Source organism: Phyllobates terribilis, unplaced genomic scaffold (genome assembly GCF_046119375.1).
Source record: "Phyllobates terribilis strain yellow unplaced genomic scaffold, ASM4611937v1 Scaffold_5__5_contigs__length_657084704, whole genome shotgun sequence".
Classification (NCBI taxonomy): Eukaryota; Metazoa; Chordata; class Amphibia; order Anura; family Dendrobatidae; genus Phyllobates; species Phyllobates terribilis.
The window spans coordinates 7,315,542-7,336,426 of NW_027362765.1; the positions used below are offsets into that span (position 1 = coordinate 7,315,542).

The 20,885-nt window shown below is 47.4% G+C and overlaps 1 protein-coding gene across 3 annotated transcripts in view; it reads right to left on the reverse strand.

Annotated features, from left to right (window-relative positions):
• The window catches only part of LOC141271727 (uncharacterized), a 390,989-nt gene that overhangs the window by 10,790 nt on the left and 359,314 nt on the right, over positions 1 to 20,885 (reverse strand). Inside the window, exons 1-6 of one of the 3 annotated variants that reach the window (XM_073681821.1) lie at positions 19,712 to 19,770; positions 3,235 to 3,385; positions 2,939 to 3,118; positions 2,732 to 2,855; positions 2,551 to 2,648; positions 2,262 to 2,352 (exon numbers count right to left, since the gene is read on the reverse strand). In XM_073681821.1, coding sequence (XP_073537922.1) covers positions 2,262 to 2,352; positions 2,551 to 2,648; positions 2,732 to 2,855; positions 2,939 to 3,118; positions 3,235 to 3,385; positions 19,712 to 19,737 — 670 coding nt within the window. In that variant the 5' untranslated portion in view covers positions 19,738 to 19,770. Of the gene's footprint in view, positions 1 to 2,261; positions 2,353 to 2,550; positions 2,649 to 2,731; positions 2,856 to 2,938; positions 3,119 to 3,234; positions 3,386 to 6,729; positions 6,858 to 19,711; positions 19,771 to 20,885 lie in introns of those variants that run through there. The other 2 variants (XM_073681823.1, XM_073681822.1) reach the window with 2 other exon arrangements.

Sequence of the window (20,885 nt, forward strand, 5' to 3'; positions counted from 1 at the left end):
TTACCCCGTTTTAGCTGTCAGCTCTGTTAGATCTGACAGACTGTTGACATAATTGAAATTGTCTCTCACGCTGATCATACCCACACACGTGTTGACAGCGTGGGAGAGGCCGATAGTGGCATATGCTAGCCGCATCTGATATCTAAATCGGCAGAAAGAGTGTTGGATCTCCTGCACAACCAGGAGATCGTGACTTAGTTGGATCGCTTGCTTCTCCTGCTGACCATCAATTCTTGTGCAGACAGCATGAGAGAGACTGTCAGTGGCATAGCTGAGCCGCTTGTGCTCTTAAGCTGGCTAAGTCTGTTATATTGCTGGAGTTATTTCACTGCTGACAGCACGACTGGAGATGCGAGTGGAATTATTAAGGATCCATTACACAGATTGTGTGACAGGTGCAATAGTGTGCCCTGATAACCTCTGTACAAGGGCTCATTACACTTCTATCAGACCTGCCACACTTTTGAAGTCACTTTATAATATGGGGAGTGTATCCAACGGGCTAGGAGAATTTTTTACTATTGAATTCACACTGGCAAATTGAACCTTTATTTAATAAAATCTCTCCTGGCTGAGGATACTATCATAATTCAGCACACCCTTGATATAATCTATGGCATTCATTTTGTAAGCATAAACCCAGCCATTAATTATAAGGGACACTGGCTAGGGGCTTATTTTATTAATAATTTGATTCACCATCTGACTATCAGTAATTTAGTGGATCATGACTCCATTTATATAATCATGATCCATGATACATCCCTAATGGGATGTATGATTTACTAGGTTTTAATATTATTATTTAGTAAAGAATTTCACTTTTACTCACAACCTTTTCCCTTTCCTAATTGTTTACTTCTAATATGGAGGTGTTCACCTTTGTGAGTACTGTCTGATGAGATCAGACAATACTTTGACTATATAATTGCAGCCTTGCAGCGCTGGGGTCCAGGGTTCAAATCCCACCAATGACAAAGGAGTTTGTATGTTCTCCCTGTGTTTGCGTGGGTTTCCTCCAGGTTGTCCGGTTTCCTCCCACACTCCAAAGACATCCTGATAGGGAATTTAGATTGTCAGCCCCAATGAGAACAGTGCCGATAAGGTCTGTAAAGCGCTGTGGAATTAATGACGGTATATAAGCGAGTAAAATAAATAAATAAGCTGGAAAATAATTAGTAAGGTCCATTTGTTTCCTATTATCCTTTGTGAAGAATTCCAAAGTTATCACCACATAAAGTGACACACGTCAGATTTGAAAAATGATTAGGAACAGAAAACTGGCTGCGGAGTGTGAAGGAACCTGTGAAAAAAAATAATTTTTTTTAATCTATGTTACATCCCCAACAACAACGTATGTATAAGGGGAGAACTCCAACACTAAACCGGAGTTGGACTCATTTATGGTGGACCATTGGAGCTACTATGAGTCCTAACCAGAAGAGTAGAGAAAGTATTAGTGCTCACCATTTCAGGAGAGATTGTGCAGTAATCTGAATTCCTTAGGATCGAAAACATAATGGAATTTATGACATGGAGTGAATCCATGAAACCAGGGCTGGAGCCAACACATCATCTGCAGGTGTGAATAAATGTATATTACAGCCGTCAGCCACGCACAGCTTAGAGATATATCATGGCACAGGTGTAATGTTTTCTGTATAGTTTATCACAATCCTGTTTGAAGTTAGTTGGTTTTAAAATAAAGTGTAAAGTCAGGATAAAGGGAAACTCTGTAGTTATTGTACAGAAATTCACACTGCACATTTAATGTTGTCGATCATAAAAGTGAAGTTTGGCCAGAAAGACTGGACCTGGTCTTGTAGGGACCATATGAGCACATTCAGCAGCACAGAAGGGAGAGAAGGTAGATTCATCCAATAAGATATCAGGGATCTAGGAAGCCAACAGCATCATTACCCTCCGCTTTCTCTTACGGCCCATCATAATATTTTTCTTAAAGTGATTTTCTAACTTGTCAGCACATTCTACGTACGCTGTCACCTGGGCAGGTAACGGTCAGCATCTTCTAATTCCAGGGGGTAGGTGGATCTTTCAGATTGTAAGTTCCATAGAAAAGAGCTTTCACAATTTCCCCAAGTAATTAGAACATTTTTCATATGGAGGCGAATGTTATGCTCTAGTGGCAAAATGGCGATCACACGATTGTGATATGGCCGGACTACACCACTGATAAAGCAGCCATAGCCGGTGACTGAGAAGAATCTATGACTTCTCAGCATTTAGTGGCTACTACTCACCTGGGTAGTCATATGTAGGAATCTCCTCTTTACACCGCTCATCACCCCTCACATATGTCTCTGTAGTATTAATATGGGTCAGATCTTCACCCTGAAACAAATATTGTAAAAGTCACAAACAGATGGAGAAGTCCCATCTATGATCAGCTCTAATCCTGCCATCTCCACCGTCCTCATTACACAAATATAAAACATATAATACTGGTGGATAAAACAAGACTGAGCACAAGACCATCACAGCCGTCTACACATCATAGGGGAGATCTCATGACACCTTCTCTCCGTCTACCTGATGATCCTGAGGAACATTGGGGTCTTCTTGTTTACAGTCCTGTGGAAGAAGAGGACGGGGATATCTCTCTGGTGTTGTCCTCTTACTGGATAGATCTGGAGGAAACACATACAGGGACTGAATTCATTCTTTACATACAGATAATTATAGGCCGTGTGTATTTACTCCTGTCTATTACCTGGTGATGTGAGGGGCTGGGGAACCTCCATCATGACGCCCTTGTACAGATCTTTGTGTCCTTCTAAATACTCCCACTCCTCCATGGAGAAATAGACAGCGACATCCTGACACCTTATAGGAACCTGACACATACAATGATACCGTTATCCCCCCAATCCCTTAATAGTGTTACTGTATAATGTCCCAGCATTCCCAGCAGTGTCACCTCTCCAGTCAGCAGCTCAATCATCTTGTAGGTGAGTTCTAGGATCTTCTGGTCATTGATAGCCTCATGTATCAGGGGGTGAGGTGGAGGCCCCGTGATTGGGCTCAGGGGTCTTCCCCATCCCTCAGACACAGGGTCCTGACAGCGCCCACTAGAGGTCTTCTTCACTACTGTGTAATCCTGGTTATGGAGAGACACATTAATAAATCTCCCTCCAGACATTTCCAGAGTCCTCACCTCTCCAGTTCTGTCCATCTGTTATTCCCATAGATAAGAATGATGTAATGTGACGTCACCTTTCCAGTAAGCCGGAAGATGATCTCTAGGGTGAGGTGTAATATCCTCTCCGCCATCTTGTCTCTGTCCATATCCATCCTTGATGGGTGATTCACAAAAATTCTGTCAATATAGAAGATGTCCACTGAGAGGATCTGATATTGTAGTGACCTAAATAGGAAGACAATGAGACGATGGAACATCATAAAGAATTCCGTGTAATAATACAATTACTGGACACAATAAGGGAAATATATCAGGAGATAGAAGGTGTAGATGTTGTATTCTCTAGTCTTGTATGGATTTGAACATAAGTTGAATTGCAGAAAAAGACATCTCCTCCATGCTCTCAATCACTGGCTAAGTTGACCACTGCTTAGCCAACTGATTAGCGGTAGCTGTAATCACAAGTACGCAGGAAATACAGAGACTGGTGGGGGACCCAAGCAGCAATGGTATTCTTATTGGTTTACAACATTCTGCTTTTTACCCTGTCATGTACTAATGAAACCTATATATTTTAGGCCACAGACAACAAGCAGTTTCTTCCTTGGAGTCTGCAACTGAATAAGTTTCTCATAGACTTATCTTCCATAACGCTAATTATCGTCTCATTTACCGACATTGGAATCGGCATTAGCAATACTACAAGAGATATTCATTACACGTGACATGAGAAATAACTACTTCATGATGAGGATGACATCTTCTACTATAACTCCAGAAACATATTTGGCCAGAGTCCATCACTGACTACATCACCACTAGTCATCTATATGAAAGTTTTCCATCTTTCCCCGGCTGTAATCTTTTTATCAAATTAGATCTCATGTATAAAAGTTTGCTTGTAAGAACACCAACACAGGAGTGATTTGAAGCTAATGTCTCCATGTACGGTGTTTTTTTTTTCTGGATAGGTCATAGAAAATATTAAAAATCTCTGAAGTTAATCGCCTCCCTCCTTCCCTCTGTCATTTGCAATCTGAGCTGACACTCTTAGGTGGAGGATTGTACAAATTACACTGGTCAACAAATTGTAACTTTTTTTCTGTTTCCTGTTTTAAAACATGTTGTCCATGTATTTTGAGGTGCTGATTTCAGAAATGTAAATCAGAATTTCGGTAGCATGTACCATTCCCGAGATATTTTAATTTTACGATTATGATTAGGACAGTACATAGTGCATAATAAATTGGCACTTATATTAAACTTTTTATTTCAGAAGTGTATTTTTTGTAGAAATAACCAATGGAATTCATAATATGGACTCTCTTTATTATAATATACAGCACTTAAGTCCTGTCCAATCATGCACTGCATTAGTTGTGCACTCTCAGGCACGTCCAGACACAACTGTCAGACTTTGGTCTATTTCCAAGTAGCATTATATAATAACAGCAGTAACGACGCTGTAATCTTCATGAGTTTCTTCTGTTTTGAGAAAATTTCATAAAGGAGCAAAACTGTTTAATAAGTAATGAGTTGTAGAATGTCGCATCAATGTCGCAATAGTAGTGATCTCTTTTGTTATACATGTGGAGATTATACCCTTAAAGCCCAGAAAAGGAGTATAACTGCAGTTGTTAAGAAGGCATAGGAGTTATATTTTGGATGCAAAATTGGTGACCAAGACAGAGCAAGGGCTACTCATATATGCTGCTCATCTTGCACTACGAGTTTGAGGTCTTGGCTGAAGGGTGTGCGACCATCGATGCCATTTAACATTCCAATGATCTGGAGGGATCAGAAGGACCATATAACCAATTGTTACTTCTGCACGATGAATGTATCCGGTTTTTCCTTCTAAGAACAGGAGGTCTATTGAATATCCCAACCTTGCTTCTGCAATTTGACCAGTGGCGCACAATGAAAGTCTGCCAGTTCCAAAACCACCGCCGGTGTGGAGAATAGAAGAGGGCGATGAAATGATGGTTGATTCATTAGAGATGGAACCTGCTGCTGATTCAGATTTCGAACCATCAATATCAACTGCTCCACGTTTAATATCTCAAGCAAGACTCAACGATCTGGTCAGAGATTTGGGTTTATCAAAGAGTCAGGCAGAACTACTTGGATCAAGGTTGCAAGGGTGGCATCTGTTGCAGCCAGGTACAGAAATTTCAGTATTTTGCAGTCGTCATGAAGATTTAACCAAATATTTCAGTCAACCTGACTGTCTCACTTTTTGCAGTGATATTACTGGATTGTTTTCTGTCCTTGGAGTTGACCATGACCCAAGGGAATGGCGACTGTTCATTGATTCATTGGCCTTAAGTTTTAAGGCTGTCTTGCTACACAATGGTAATGTCTACTCTTCGATACCTATCGTACATGTCGATCAGTATGAAGGAGACCTATGAGAATATGCAGATGCACATTCAATACTCAAGGTACAAATGGAATATATGTGGTGATCTCAAGGTAGTTGCAATTTTATTAGGTTTACAGATGGGATACACTAAGTACTGTTGTTTCCTTTGGGAATGGGACAGTAGCGCAAGAGACTCGCAATATATCAGGAAGGACTGGTCACTACGCAATAAATTTATTCCAGGGCAGAAGAATGTTAAACACGAACCATTAATAGATGAAAAGATGATATTCCTTCCACCTTTGCACATCAAAATGGGATTAATGAAGAACTTTGTCAAAGCAATGAACAAGCAAACTGAAGTCTTTGCTTACTTGTGACAGAAGTTTCCATGCATCAGTGATGCCAAGATAAAAGAGGGTGCTTTCATTGGCCCACAAATCCGAGAGCTAGTAAATGATAGTAAGGCTAAGTGCCCACGATGCAGAAACGCTGCATATTTTTTCCACATCTCCCTGGCAGGAAAAAAGCATGCGTTTTTTAAATGCGTTTTTCCTGCCAGGTAGAAGCGTTTGTCAAGCGTTTTTGCATGCATTTCCGCATGCGGGTTATCAAGCTCTTTTCCAAGCGATTTTAGCATCACTTGGAAAAGTGCTTGACAACTTGATCACGCTATATAAATCCATGCAACCGGCATGGATTTATATAGTGTGACCAAGTAATAGTAAAAAAAAAAAAAAATAAGAATGGTAAAAAATAAAGATTATACTTACCTTCCGATGGCCCCCGGTCTCCTCAGCGATGCGACCGGTGTGTTGGACGGCTCGCGATGGTCTAAAAGGACCTTCCATGAGCCGCCCAACACACCGGACGCATCGCTGAGGAGACCGGGGGCCACCGGAAGGCAAGTATAATCTTTATTTTTTATTTTAAATTCTTTTTTACACAGGTACTATGGTACCCGGGTCTGCTTGAAAAACGCATAGTGGGCATGCAGCCTTTCTTTGATGGTCTTCTGCATGGTGCAGAACATGTAGCATGGTCGGCCTTCAAGAATGTCGTTTTCAACTTTCTAGGCAACTACAAGGTGCCAAACTATGCTGAACAGTTTGAAAGTTTTCTTCAGGCTTACAAGTCAATGAAGTGCAACATATCACTTAAAATACATTTCCTTCATTCACACATTGACTTTTTCCCAACAAACCTAGGCACTGTAAGTGATGAACATGGTGAAAGGTTTCATCAAGACATTTCCTAGATGGAAAATAGGTACCAGGGGAGGTGGAGGCCCTCGATGCTGGGTGACTATTGTTGGAATCTTGCCTGTGAATTATCGGACAGTGATTATAAAGAAAATCAATGGCAAAACATTTCTAAACTTGATCGCTGTTGCTGACTTTTGAATTCGGAATATCACATGCCACCACAAATTTGACAGTATTCAATGCATACATAATTGCATTTTTCTCAAAAATCTTAAGTGATAGAGCAATTCTGAAGTTATTTCTCAGCATGACAATTCCGATAAGATTCACCCAATTTCATGCTGAAAAAAAAGCCTTGCTGAACAGTGTTACCTATAGTGTGAAGTGAACCAGCCTAATCAACATGCAGGCCGTCCCTTGTGAAGTAAGAGGATTAAAGTAGACACCTCACAAGGTTTTCCAGTAAGACAAACAGCTGACAGTCTCCAAGACTTAGACAAGAAACTAATACCAGTAGGAAATTGAATGTGGCCGAACAGTGAATCAGCTTAATTAACATGCAAGAGCTTCTTGTAGGGAAAAGACTATGAGGATGTGTATTGAGCATAGACAAAGAGTGCAGATTAACCTATCTGTTCAGACAGGAAAAGGTCTATCAAGGATAAAAGGGATATCTCACACTCTTTAGAAATAGCCATGGTCACCCAGCATACACATTCCTTTCATCAGCACAGCTTCAGCAGTCAGGATGTCTCCGAATGAAAATATAAAATATTGGAATATACATAAATCCAATATTAATGAGAAATACATTTCCAGCACATGGGCTAGCCAGAGAAAAGGATACATATTTTCTCATAACTGTAGCCCCTCTGCCAATGAGCCATAAATGCACAGTGGACACATAATTGACAACAGCTATGCCATTTTTGGTCTCTAAGTAAAAATAAAATCCTTATGGAAAATATGGTGTCAATCTACAACTTCTGCGATCATCCAGAGAGGCGTTATCACATAAGTTGGGGATTCCATAAAATCATGAAGTGCTGAGACCAGCCCACAACCTGGCCCATGTATGAGAGATACACATCATGTATGCAGGAAACCCCGTTCACAAAATGGCCATTTGAAGTGCTCTCCTTCAGCTAAACTGAATCGTCTCTGCGATCGGTGTAGTAAGTTCTCTTGTTAATCCCTTTTATTTTCTGTAACTGTATATGCTGTAGGTACTGTGGGAGTATTTTATCTAGAGGCTTAATGTCCGCAGTCACCGCTACGACCGGGCCTAGCCAATGCTAGCCCCTGTTTCAGCTAGATGTGTGTCCGAGGACACACATTCATACCAACATAGTAATGTAGGTTGAATAAAGACCTAGGTGCATCCAGTTCAACCTTCCTTATCTTTATATACATCCTACAGTCTTGTTTGCTTTTGCGGCTGCTGATTGACATTAAGTACTGCTGCTCAGCTTACTTGTACCCAGAATACCCAAGGCCTTCTCCTGTTCTGTAGTCCCAAGTATACTCCCATATAATGTATATGCAGCAATAGAATTACTCCGACCTAGTTGCATTACTCTACATTAAACCTCATCCGCCAAGTGTTTGCCCATTCAGTCATCTTATCCAGATCGTTCTGCAATATCATAATGTCAAGATCAGATTTTAATATTCTACATAGTTTGATGTCGTCAGCAAAAACTGACACTTTACTCTCAATCCCATCCCCAAGGTCATTAATAAAGAAGTTAAAAAGAATCGGTCCTAGTACAGATCACTGCAGCACCCCACTGCTGACTATATCCTAAAATGTAGTATATCCCTCCATGTTTGTCACACAGTCATGGCTTTCATCCAGCTAGGTTTCCGTAATACCCACCACATCGTATTCTGTGACCGATATAAGAGTCTCCAGTTCATTCATTTTGTTTGCGAGACTTCTTGCATTTGCCAGCAGATATTTAATATTATTAGCACATTTATTACACTTACTCAGCTCCCTACTTTCCTTGCATATCCCAGCCCCTCCTAGATCCTCATTGACCCCTACTACCTCACTCCCATCTTGTCAGTGTGCCACAATACACGCTGCCGACCAATCAGAGGCCATCAGATGAAGTCAGCGTACACGTGACTAGAGGCGCATGGAAGTGACATCATGCGCTCCCGTCGCTTGCACGCTGAAGCCAGCTGCCAGCTCCATAAAAATACGCAGCGCGACAGAGTGAAGGTGAGTATAATGTGTTGGGTTTTTTTTAAAATCAGTGAGTACATGGTACCCTAGGCCATAGTACTACATGCACGACTGTGGGCTGTGCGTTACGCCACATGCACGACTGTGGGCTGTGCGTTACGCCACATGCACGACTGTGGGCTGTGCGTTACGCCACATGCACGACTGTGGGCTGTGCGTTACGCCACATGCACGACTGTGGGCTGTGCGTTACGCCACATGCACGACTGTGGGCTGTGCATTACGCCACATGCACGACTGTGGGCTGTGCATTACGCCACATGCACGACTGTGGGCTGTGCATTACGCCACATGCACGACTGTGGGCTGTGCATTACGCCACATGCACGACTGTGGGCTGTGCATTACGCCACATGCACGACTGTGGGCTGTGCATTACGCCACATGCACGACTGTGGGCTGTGCATTACGCCACATGCACGACTGTGGGCTGTGCATTACGCCACATGCACGACTGTGGGCTGTGCATTACGCCACATGCACGACTGTGGGCTGTGCATTACGCCACATGCACGACTGTGGGCTGTGCATTACGCCACATGCACGACTGTGGGCTGTGCATTACGCCACATGCACGACTGTGGGCTGTGCATTACGCCACATGCACGACTGTGGGCTGTGCATTACGCCACATGCACGACTGTGGGCTGTGCATTACGCCACATGCACGACTGTGGGCTGTGCATTACGCCACATGCACGACTGTGGGCTGTGCATTACGCCACATGCACGACTGTGGGCTGTGCATTACGCCACATGCACGACTGTGGGCTGTGCATTACGCCACATGCACGACTGTGGGCTGTGCATTACGCCACATGCACGACTGTGGGCTGTGCATTACGCCACATGCACGACTGTGGGCTGTGCATTACGCCACATGCACGACTGTGGGCTGTGCATTACGCCACATGCACGACTGTGGGCTGTGCATTACGCCACATGCACGACTGTGGGCTGTGCATTACGCCACATGCACGACTGTGGGCTGTGCATTACGCCACATGCACGACTGTGGGCTGTGCATTACGCCACATGCACGACTGTGGGCTGTGCATTACGCCACATGCACGACTGTGGGCTGTGCATTACGCCACATGCACGACTGTGGGCTGTGCATTACGCCACATGCACGACTGTGGGCTGTGCATTACGCCACATGCACGACTGTGGGCTGTGCATTACGCCACATGCACGACTGTGGGCTGTGCATTACGCCACATGCACGACTGTGGGCTGTGCATTACGCCACATGCACGACTGTGGGCTGTGCATTACGCCACATGCACGACTGTGGGCTGTGCATTACGCCACATGCACGACTGTGGGCTGTGCATTACGCCACATGCACGACTGTGGGCTGTGCATTACGCCACATGCACGACTGTGGGCTGTGCATTACACCACATGCACGACTGTGGGCTGTGCATTACGCCACATGCACGACTGTGGGCTGTGCATTACGCCACATGCACGACTGTGGGCTGTGCATTACGCCACATGCACGACTGTGGGCTGTGCATTACGCCACATGCACGACTGTGGGCTGTGCATTACGCCACATGCACGACTGTGGGCTGTGCATTACGCCACATGCACGACTGTGGGCTGTGCATTACGCCACATGCACGACTGTGGGCTGTGCATTACGCCACATGCACGACTGTGGGCTGTGCATTACGCCACATGCACGACTGTGGGCTGTGCATTACGCCACATGCACGACTGTGGGCTGTGCATTACGCCACATGCACGACTGTGGGCTGTGCATTACGCCACATGCACGACTGTGGGCTGTGCATTACGCCACATGCACGACTGTGGGCTGTGCATTACGCCACATGCACGACTGTGGGCTGTGCATTACGCCACATGCACGACTGTGGGCTGTGCATTACGCCACATGCACGACTGTGGGCTGTGCATTACGCCACATGCACGACTGTGGGCTGTGCATTACGCCACATGCACGACTGTGGGCTGTGCATTACGCCACATGCACGACTGTGGGCTGTGCATTACGCTACATGCACGACTGTGGGCTGTGCATTACGCTACATGCACGACTGTGGGCTGTGCATTACGCTACATGCACGACTGTGGGCTGTGCATTACGCTACATGCACGACTGTGGGCTGTGCATTACGCTACATGCACGACTGTGGGCTGTGCATTACGCTACATGCACGACTGTGGGCTGTGCATTACGCTACATGCACGACTGTGGGCTGTGCATTACGCTACATGCACGACTGTGGGCTGTGCATTACGCTACATGCACGACTGTGGGCTGTGCATTACGCTACATGCACGACTGTGGGCTGTGCATTACGCTACATGCACGACTGTGGGCTGTGCATTACGCTACATGCACGACTGTGGGCTGTGCATTACGCTACATGCACGACTGTGGGCTGTGCATTACGCTACATGCACGACTGTGGGCTGTGCATTACGCTACATGCACGACTGTGGGCTGTGCATTAGTGCATTACGCTACATGCACGACTGTGGGCTGTGCATTACGCTACATGCACGACTGTGGGCTGTGCATTACGCTACATGCACGACTGTGGGCTGTGCATTACGCTACATGCACGACTGTGGGCTGTGCATTACGCTACATGCACGACTGTGGGCTGTGCATTACGCTACATGCACGACTGTGGGCTGTGCATTACGCTACATGCACGACTGTGGGCTGTGCATTACGCTACATGCACGACTGTGGGCTGTGCATTACGCTACATGCACGACTGTGGGCTGTGCATTACGCTACATGCACGACTGTGGGCTGTGCATTACGCTACATGCACGACTGTGGGCTGTGCATTACGCTACATGCACGACTGTGGGCTGTGCATTACGCTACATGCACGACTGTGGGCTGTGCATTACGCTACATGCACGACTATGGGCTGTGCATTACGCTACATGCACGACTATGGGCTGTGCATTACGCTACATGCACGACTATGGGCTGTGCATTACGCTACATGCACGACTATGGGCTGTGCATTACGCTACATGCACGACTATGGGCTGTGCATTACGCTACATGCACGACTATGGGCTGTGCATTACGCTACATGGAGGACTATGGGCTGTGCATTACGCTATATGGAGGACTATGGGCTGTGCATTATACTATATGGAGGACTATGGGCTGTGCATTACACTATATGGAAGACTATGGGCTGTGCATTATACTATATGGAAGACTATGGGCTGTGCATTACGCTATATGGAGGACTATGGGCTGTGCATTACGCTATATGGAGGACTATGGGCTGTGCATTACGCTATATGGAGGACTATGGGCTGTGCATTACGCTATATGGAGGACTATGGGCTGTGCATTACGCTATATGGAGGACTATGGGCTGTGCATTACGCTATATGGAGGACTATGGGCTGTGCATTACACTATATGGAAGACTATGGGCTGTGCATTATACTATATGGAGGACTATGGGCTGTGCATTATACTATATGGAAGACTATGGGCTGTGCATTATACTATATGGAGTACTATGGGGAGTGTATTATACTATGTGGAGTACTATGGACTGTGCATTATACTATGTGGAGTACTATGGGCTGTGCATTATACTATATGGAGGACTATGGGGAGTGTATTATACTATATTGAGGACTATGGGCTGTGCATTATACTATATGGAGGACTGTGGGCTGTGCATTATACTATATGGAAGACTATGGGCTGTGCATTATACTATATGGAAGACTATGGGCTGTGCATTATACTTCTGCTATGGGGTCCCATGACTTCTAAGTTCGTACCTGGTAAGTATAAGGCTAAGTGCCCAAGATGCAGAAATGCTGCATATTTTTTCCGCTTCTCCCTGGCAGGAAAAAGGCGTGCTGTTTTTACATGCATTTTTCCCGCCAGGTAGAAGAGTTTGTCAAGCGTTCTTCACATGCATTTCTGCATGCAGGTTATCAAGCACTTTTCCAAGCGATTTTAGCATCACTTGGAAAGTGCTTGACAACTTGTTCACACTATATAAATCCATGCAACCGGCATGGATAGTAGTGTGACCAAGTTAGTTAAAAAAAAAAAAAGAATAAGAATGGTAAAAAATAAAAAAAGATGATATTTTCCTTCCGATGTACTCCGGTGTTTCGTCTGCTCCGTCCGGTGTCTTGGGCGGCTCGCGGTGGTGTGAAGGACCTGCGATGACGTCATTGAGTGACAGGTCACATGACTCAATAACGTCATGGCAGGTCCTTCACAACAACGCGACCCATACAGCAGACCAGACGGAGGGGAGAAAACACCGGGAGGACATCGGAAGGTAAGTAGAATCTTTTTTTTTTATTTTAAATTCCTTTTTTTTAACAGGTTCTATGGTTCTATGGTCTCCTCTCCTCCAGACCTGGGTACCATCCGCACATTGAACCGTGTGATACCCGCATGTGCAGATGCAGTGATGCGGATGTCACGCGGTCCAATGCAAGTCAATGGCGGCGATTACGGCACATAGCCTTATAGAACATTTTTTTACTATACATTAAACGGGGGATATAAATACCACGATAGGGGACATATCAGGATGAAGTGGGAGGGGAGGGTCAGTCGAAATCTTTGCACCGGGGCCAATCAGACCCTAGTTACGCCACTGATTATACTGTGTGGGGGGGATTATGGCACTGTGAGAACATTATACTGTGTGAGGGCATCATACATACTCCATAAGGGGCATAATGGGGGCATTACACTGTGTGGGGGCATCATACATCCTGCATAAGGGGCAAAATGGGGGCATTACACTGTGGGGCATCATACATGCTGTATAAGGGGCATAATGGGGGCATTACACTGTGGGAGGCATCATACATCCTGCATAAGGGGCATAATGAGGGCATTACACTGTGTGTGGGCATAATGGGGGCATTACACTGTGTGGGGGCATCATACATACTCCATAAGGAGCATAATGGGGGCATTACACTGTGTGGGCGCATCATACATACTGCATAAGGGGCATAATGGGGGCATTACACTGTGGGGCATCATACATCCTGTATAAGGGGCATAATAGGGGCATTACACTGTGGGAGGCATCATACATCCTGCATAAGGGGCATAATGGGGGCATTACAATGTGTGGGGGCATCATACATCCTGCATAAGGGGCAAAATGGGGGCATTACACTGTGTCGGGGCATCATACATCCTGCATAAGGGGCATAATGGGGGCTTTACACTGTGTGGGGGCATCATACATACTGCATAAGCGGCATAATGGGGGCATTACACTGTGTGGGGGCATCATACATAATGCATAAGTGGCATAATGGGGGCATTACACTGTGGGGGGCATCATACATCCTGCATAAGGGGCATAATGGGGGCATTACACTGTGTGGGGGCATCATACATCCTGCATAAGGGGCATAATGGGGGCATTACACTGTGTGGGGCATCATACATCCTGCATAAGGGGCATAATGGGAGCTTTACACTGTGTGGGGGCATCATACATCCTGCATAAGGGGCATAATGGGGACATTACACTGTGTGTGGGCATCATACATCCTGCATAAGGGGCATAATGGGGGCATTACAATGTGTAGGGGCATCATACATCCTGCATAAGGGGCATAATGGGGGCATTACACTGTGGGGTATCATACATACTGCATAAAGGGCATAATGGGGGCATCATACATACTGCATAAGGGGCATAATTGGGGCATCATACATCCTGCATAAGGGGCATAATGGGGACATTACACTGTGGGGGGGGGGCATCATACATACTGCATAAGGGGCATAATGGGGGCATCATACATACTGCATAAGGGGCATAATGGGGGCATTACACTGTGTGGGGGCATCATACATCCTGCATAAGGGGCATAATGGGGACATTACACTGTGGGGGGGTATCATACATACTGCATAAGGGGCATAATGGGGGCATTACACTGTGTGGGGGCATCATACATACTGCATAAGGGGCATAATGGGGGCATTACACTGTGTGGGGGCATCATACATCATGCATAAGGAGCATAATGGGGGCATTACACTGTGTGGGGGCATCATACTTACTGCATAAGGGGCATAATGGGGGCATTACACTGTGGGGCATCATACATACTGCATAAGGGGCATAATGGGGGCATTACACTGTGTGGGGGCATCATACATCGTGTATAAGGGGCATAATGGGGGCATTACACTGTGTGGGGGCATCATACATCCTGCATAAGGGGCATAATGTGGGCATTACACTGTGTGGGAGCATCATACATACTGCATAAGGGGCATAATGGGGGTATTACACTGTGTGGGGGGCATCATACATACTGCATAATCGGCATAATGGGGGCATTACACTGTGTGGGGGCATCATAAATCCTGCATAAGGGGCATAATGGGGGCATCACACATCCTGCATAAGGGGCATAATGGGGGCATTAGACTGTGTGGGGGCATCATACATCCTGCATAAGGGGCATAATGGGGGCATTACACTGTGGGGCATCATACATACTGCATAAGGGGCATAATGGGGGCATTACACTGTGGGGGGGAATCATACATCCTGTATACAGGGCATAATGGGGGCATTACACTGTGTGGGGGCATCATACATCCTGCATAAGGGGCATAATGGGGGCATTACACTGTGTGGGGGCATCATACATCCTGCATAAGGGGCATAATGGGGGCATTACACTGTGTGGGGGCATCAAACATACTGCATAAGGGGAATAATGGGGGCATTACACTGTGTGGGGGCATCATACATACTGCATAAGGGGCATAATGGGGGCATTACACTGTGTGGGGGCATCATACATCCTGCATAAGAGGCATAATGGGGGCATTACACTGTGTGGGGGCATCATACATCCTGCATAAGGGGCATAATGGGGGCATTACACTGTGTGGGGGCATCAAACATACTGCATAAGGGGAATAATGGGGGCATTACACTGTGGGGGCATCATACATCCTGCATAAGGGGCATAATGGGGGTATTACACTGTGTGGGGGCATCATACATACTGTATAAGGGGCATAATGGGGGCATTACACTGCGTGGGGGCATCATACATCCTGCATAAGGGGCATAATGGGGGAATCACACATCCTGCATAAGGGGCATAATGGGGGCATTACACTGTGTGGGGGGCATCACACATCCTGCATAAGGGGCATAATGGGGGCATCATACATCCTGCATAAGGGGCATAATGGGGGCATTACACTGTGTGGGGGCATCATACATCCTGCATAAGGGGCATAATGGGGGCATTACACTGTGGGGGGCATAATACATCCTGCATAAGGGGCATAATGGGGACATTACACTGTGTGGGGGCATCATACATACTGCATAAGGGGCATAATGGGGCATTACACTGTGTGGGGGCATCATACATCCTGCATAAGGGGCATAATGGGGCCATCATACATCCTGCATAAGGGGCATAATGGGGCCATTACACTGTGTGGGGGCATCATACATACTGCATAAGGGGCATAATTGGGGGCATTACACTGTGTGGGGGCATCATACATCCTGCATGAGGGGCATAATGGGGTCATTAAACTGCGTGGGGGCATCATACATACTGCATGAGGGGCATAATGGGGGCATTACACTGTGTGGGGGCATCATACATACTGCATAAGCGGCATAATGGGGGCATTACACTGTGTGGGGGCGTCATACATCCTGCATAAGGGGTATAATGGGGGCATTACACTGTGTGGGGGGGCATCATACATCATGCATAAGGAGCATAATGGGGGCATTACACTGTATGGGGGCATCACACATCCTGCATAAGGGGCATAATGGGGGCATTACACTGTGGGGGGGAATCATACATCCTGTATACAGGGCATAATGGGGGCATTACACTGTGTGGGGGCATCATACATCCTGCATAAGGGGCATAATGGGGGCATTACACTGTGTGGGGGCATCATACATACTGCATAAGGGGCATAATGGGGGCATTACACTGTGTGGGGGCATCATACATCCTGCATAAGAGGCATAATGGGGGCATTACACTGTGTGGGGGCATCATACATCCTGCATAAGGGGCATAATGGGGGCATTACACTGTGTGGGGGCATCAAACATACTGCATAAGGGGAATAATGGGGGCATTACACTGTGGGGGCATCATACATCCTGCATAAGGGGCATAATGGGGGTATTACACTGTGTGGGGGCATCATACATACTGTATAAGGGGCATAATGGGGGCATTACACTGTGGGGGCATCATACATCCTGCATAAGGGGCATAATGGGGGCATTACACTGTGTGGGGGCATCAAACATACTGCATAAGGGGAATAATGGGGGCATCATACATCCTGCATAAGGGGCATAATGGGGGTATTACACTGTGTGGGGGCATCATACATACTGTATAAGGGGCATAATGGGGGCATTACACTGTGGGGGCATCATACATCCTGCATAAGGGGCATAATGGGGGCATTACACTGTGTGGGGGCATCATACATCCTGCATAAGGGGCATAATGGGGGCATTACACTGTGGGGGGCATAATACATCCTGCATAAGGGGCATAATGGGGACATTACACTGTGTGGGGGCATCATACATACTGCATAAGGGGCATTACACTGTGTGGGGGCATCATACATCCTGCATAAGGGGCATAATGGGGCCATCATACATCCTGCATAAGGGGCATAATGGGGCCATTACACTGTGTGGGGGCATCATACATACTGCATAAGGGGCATAATTGGGGGCATTACACTGTGTGGGGGCATCATACATCCTGCATGAGGGGCATAATGGGGTCATTAAACTGCGTGGGGGCCTCATACATACTGCATGAGGGGCATAATGGGGGCATTACACTGTGTGGGGGCATCATACATACTGCATAAGCGGCATAATGGGGGCATTACACTGTGTGGGGGCGTCATACATCCTGCATAAGGGGTATAATGGGGGCATTACACTGTGGGGGGCATCATACATCCAGCATGAGGGGCATAATGGGGGCATTACACTGTGTGGGGGCATCATACATACTGCATAAGGGGCATAATGGGGGCATTACACTGTGGGGGGCATCATACATCCTGCATAAGGGGCATAATGGGGGCATTACACTGTGGGGGGCGTCATACATACTGCATAAGGGGCATAATGGGGGCATTACACTGTGTGGGGGCATCATACATCCTGCATAAGGGGTATAATGGGGGCATTACACTGTGGGGGGCATCATACATCCAGCATGAGGGGCATAATGGGGGCATTACACTGTGGGGGCATCATACATCCTGCATAAGGGGCATAATGGGGGCATTACACTGTGGGGGCATCATACATCCTGCATAAGGGGCATAATGGGGGATTACACTGTGGGGGCATCATACATACTGCATAAGGGGCATAATGGGGGCATTACACTGTGTGGGGCATCATACATACTGCATAATGGGGCCATCATACATCCTGCATAAGGGGCATAATGGGGTCATTACACCGTGTGGGGGCATCATACATACTGCATAAGGGGCATAATGGGGGCATTACACTGCGTGGGGGCATCATACATACTGCATGAGGGGCATAATGGGGGCATTACACTGTGTGGGGGCGTCATACATACTGCATAAGGGGCATAATGGGGACATTACACTGTGTGGGGGCATCATACATCCTGCATAAGGGGTATAATGGGGGCATTACATTGTGGGGGGCATCATACATCCAGCATGAGGGGCATAATGGGGGCATTACACTGTGTAGGGGCATCATACATCCGGCATAAGGGGCATAATGGGGGCATCATACATCCGGCATAAGGGGCATAATGGGGGCATTACACTGTGTGGGGGCATCATACATCCTGCATAAGGGTCATAATGGGGGCATCATACATCCTGCATAAGGGGCATAATGGGGGCATTACACTGTGTGGGGCATCATATATACTGCATAAGGGGCATAATGGGGGCATTACACTGTGGGGGCATCATACATACTGCATAAGGGGCATAATGGGGGCATTACACTGTGTGGGGGGCATCATACATACTGCATAAGGGGCATAATGGGGGCATTACACTGTGTGGGGGCATCATACATCCTGCATAAGGGGAATAATGGGGGCATTACACTGTGTGGGGGCATCATACATCCTGCATAAGGGGCATAATGGGGGCATTACACTGTGGGGGCATCATACATACTGCATAAGGGGCATAATGGGGGCATTACACTGTGGGGGCATCATACATACTGCATAAGGGGCATAGTGGGGGCATTACACTGTGTGGGGGGCATCATACATACTGCTTAAGGGGCATAGTGGGGGCATTACACTGTGGGGGCATCATACATCCTGCATAAGGGGCATAATGGGGGCATTACACTGTGGGGGCATCATACATCCTGCATAAGGGGCATAATGGGGGCATTACACTGTGGGGGCATCATACATCCGGCATAAGGGGCATAATGGGGGCATTACACTGTGGGGCAGTAAAGGGGTCCTGTACTATGAGAACAATATGTTTCCTCCCTTCCTGTCTCCATAGTTGGGTCGTATGTATCTATTACAGGAAACAGAACAAAAACCTTATGATTCTTATAAAGGGGCAACACAAGACCCCAAAAGAGTCTCAGTGCTGAAGGGGTTAATGCCCCCTGCGCCCAGTAATGGGGGTCTCCACATACCTCCACCTGCAGAGCCGCCACCACATATGTGGCTGCTCTGTGCGCACAGGAGCTGTGATGAGGTCACAGGAGGGGAGGAGTCAGGGGTCACATGATCAGGGGCCTCAGTGGATGCAGGACTCTGCTGTGCTGGTTGTCATGGTGCTGGATGAGCTGAAGTTTATGTGTGGGGTCAGGAGGGGTTTACAGTGTGGATGTAGCAGAGCCGCGTGTGGACGAGGTGTACGGAGCAGAGCCGCGTGTGTACGAGGAGTACGGAGCAGAGCCGTGCGTGTACGAGGTGTACGGAGCAGAGCCGCATGTGTACGAAGCAGAGCCGCGTGTGTACGAGGTGTACAGAGAAGAGCCGTGTGTGTACGAGGTGTACGGAGCAGAGCCGCGTGTGTACGAGGTGTACGGAGCGTAGCCGTGTGTGTACGAGGTGTACGGAGCGTAGCCGTGTGTGTACGAGGTGTATGGAGCGGAGCCGCGCGTGTACGAGGTGTACGGAGCGGAGCCGCGTGTGTACGAGGTGTACGGAGCGGAGCCGCGCGTGTACGAGGTGTACGGAGCAGAGCCGAGCGTGTACGAGGTGTACAGAGAAGAGCCGCGCGTGTACGAGGTGTACAGAGAAGAGCCGTGTGTGTACGAGGTGTACGGAGCGGAGCCGCGTGTGTACGAGGTGTACGGAGCGGAGCCGTGTGTGTACGAGGTGTACGGAGCAGAGCCGCGCGTGTACGAGGTGTACGGAGCGGAGCCGTGTGTGTACGAGGTGTACGGAGCGTAGCCGCGTGTGTACGAGGTGTACAGAGAAGAGCCGCGCGTGTACGAGGTGTACGGAGCAGAGCCGCGTGTGTACGGAGCAGAGCCGCGTGTGTACGAGGTGTACAGAGAAGAGCCGTGTGTGTACGAGGTGTACGGAGTGGAGCCGTGTGTGTACGAGGTGTACGGAGCGTAGCCGCGTGTGTACGAGGTGTACAGAGAAGAGCCGCGCGTGTACGAGGTGTACGGAGCAGAGCCGCGTGTGTACGGAGCAGAGCCGCGTGTGTACGAGGTGTACAGAGAAGAGCCGTGTGTGTACGAGGTGTACGGAGCAGAGCCGCACGTGTACGAGGTGTACGGAGCGGAGCCGTGTGTGTACGAGGTGTACGGAGCGGAGCCGTGTGTGTACGAGGTGTACGGAGCGTAGCCGTGT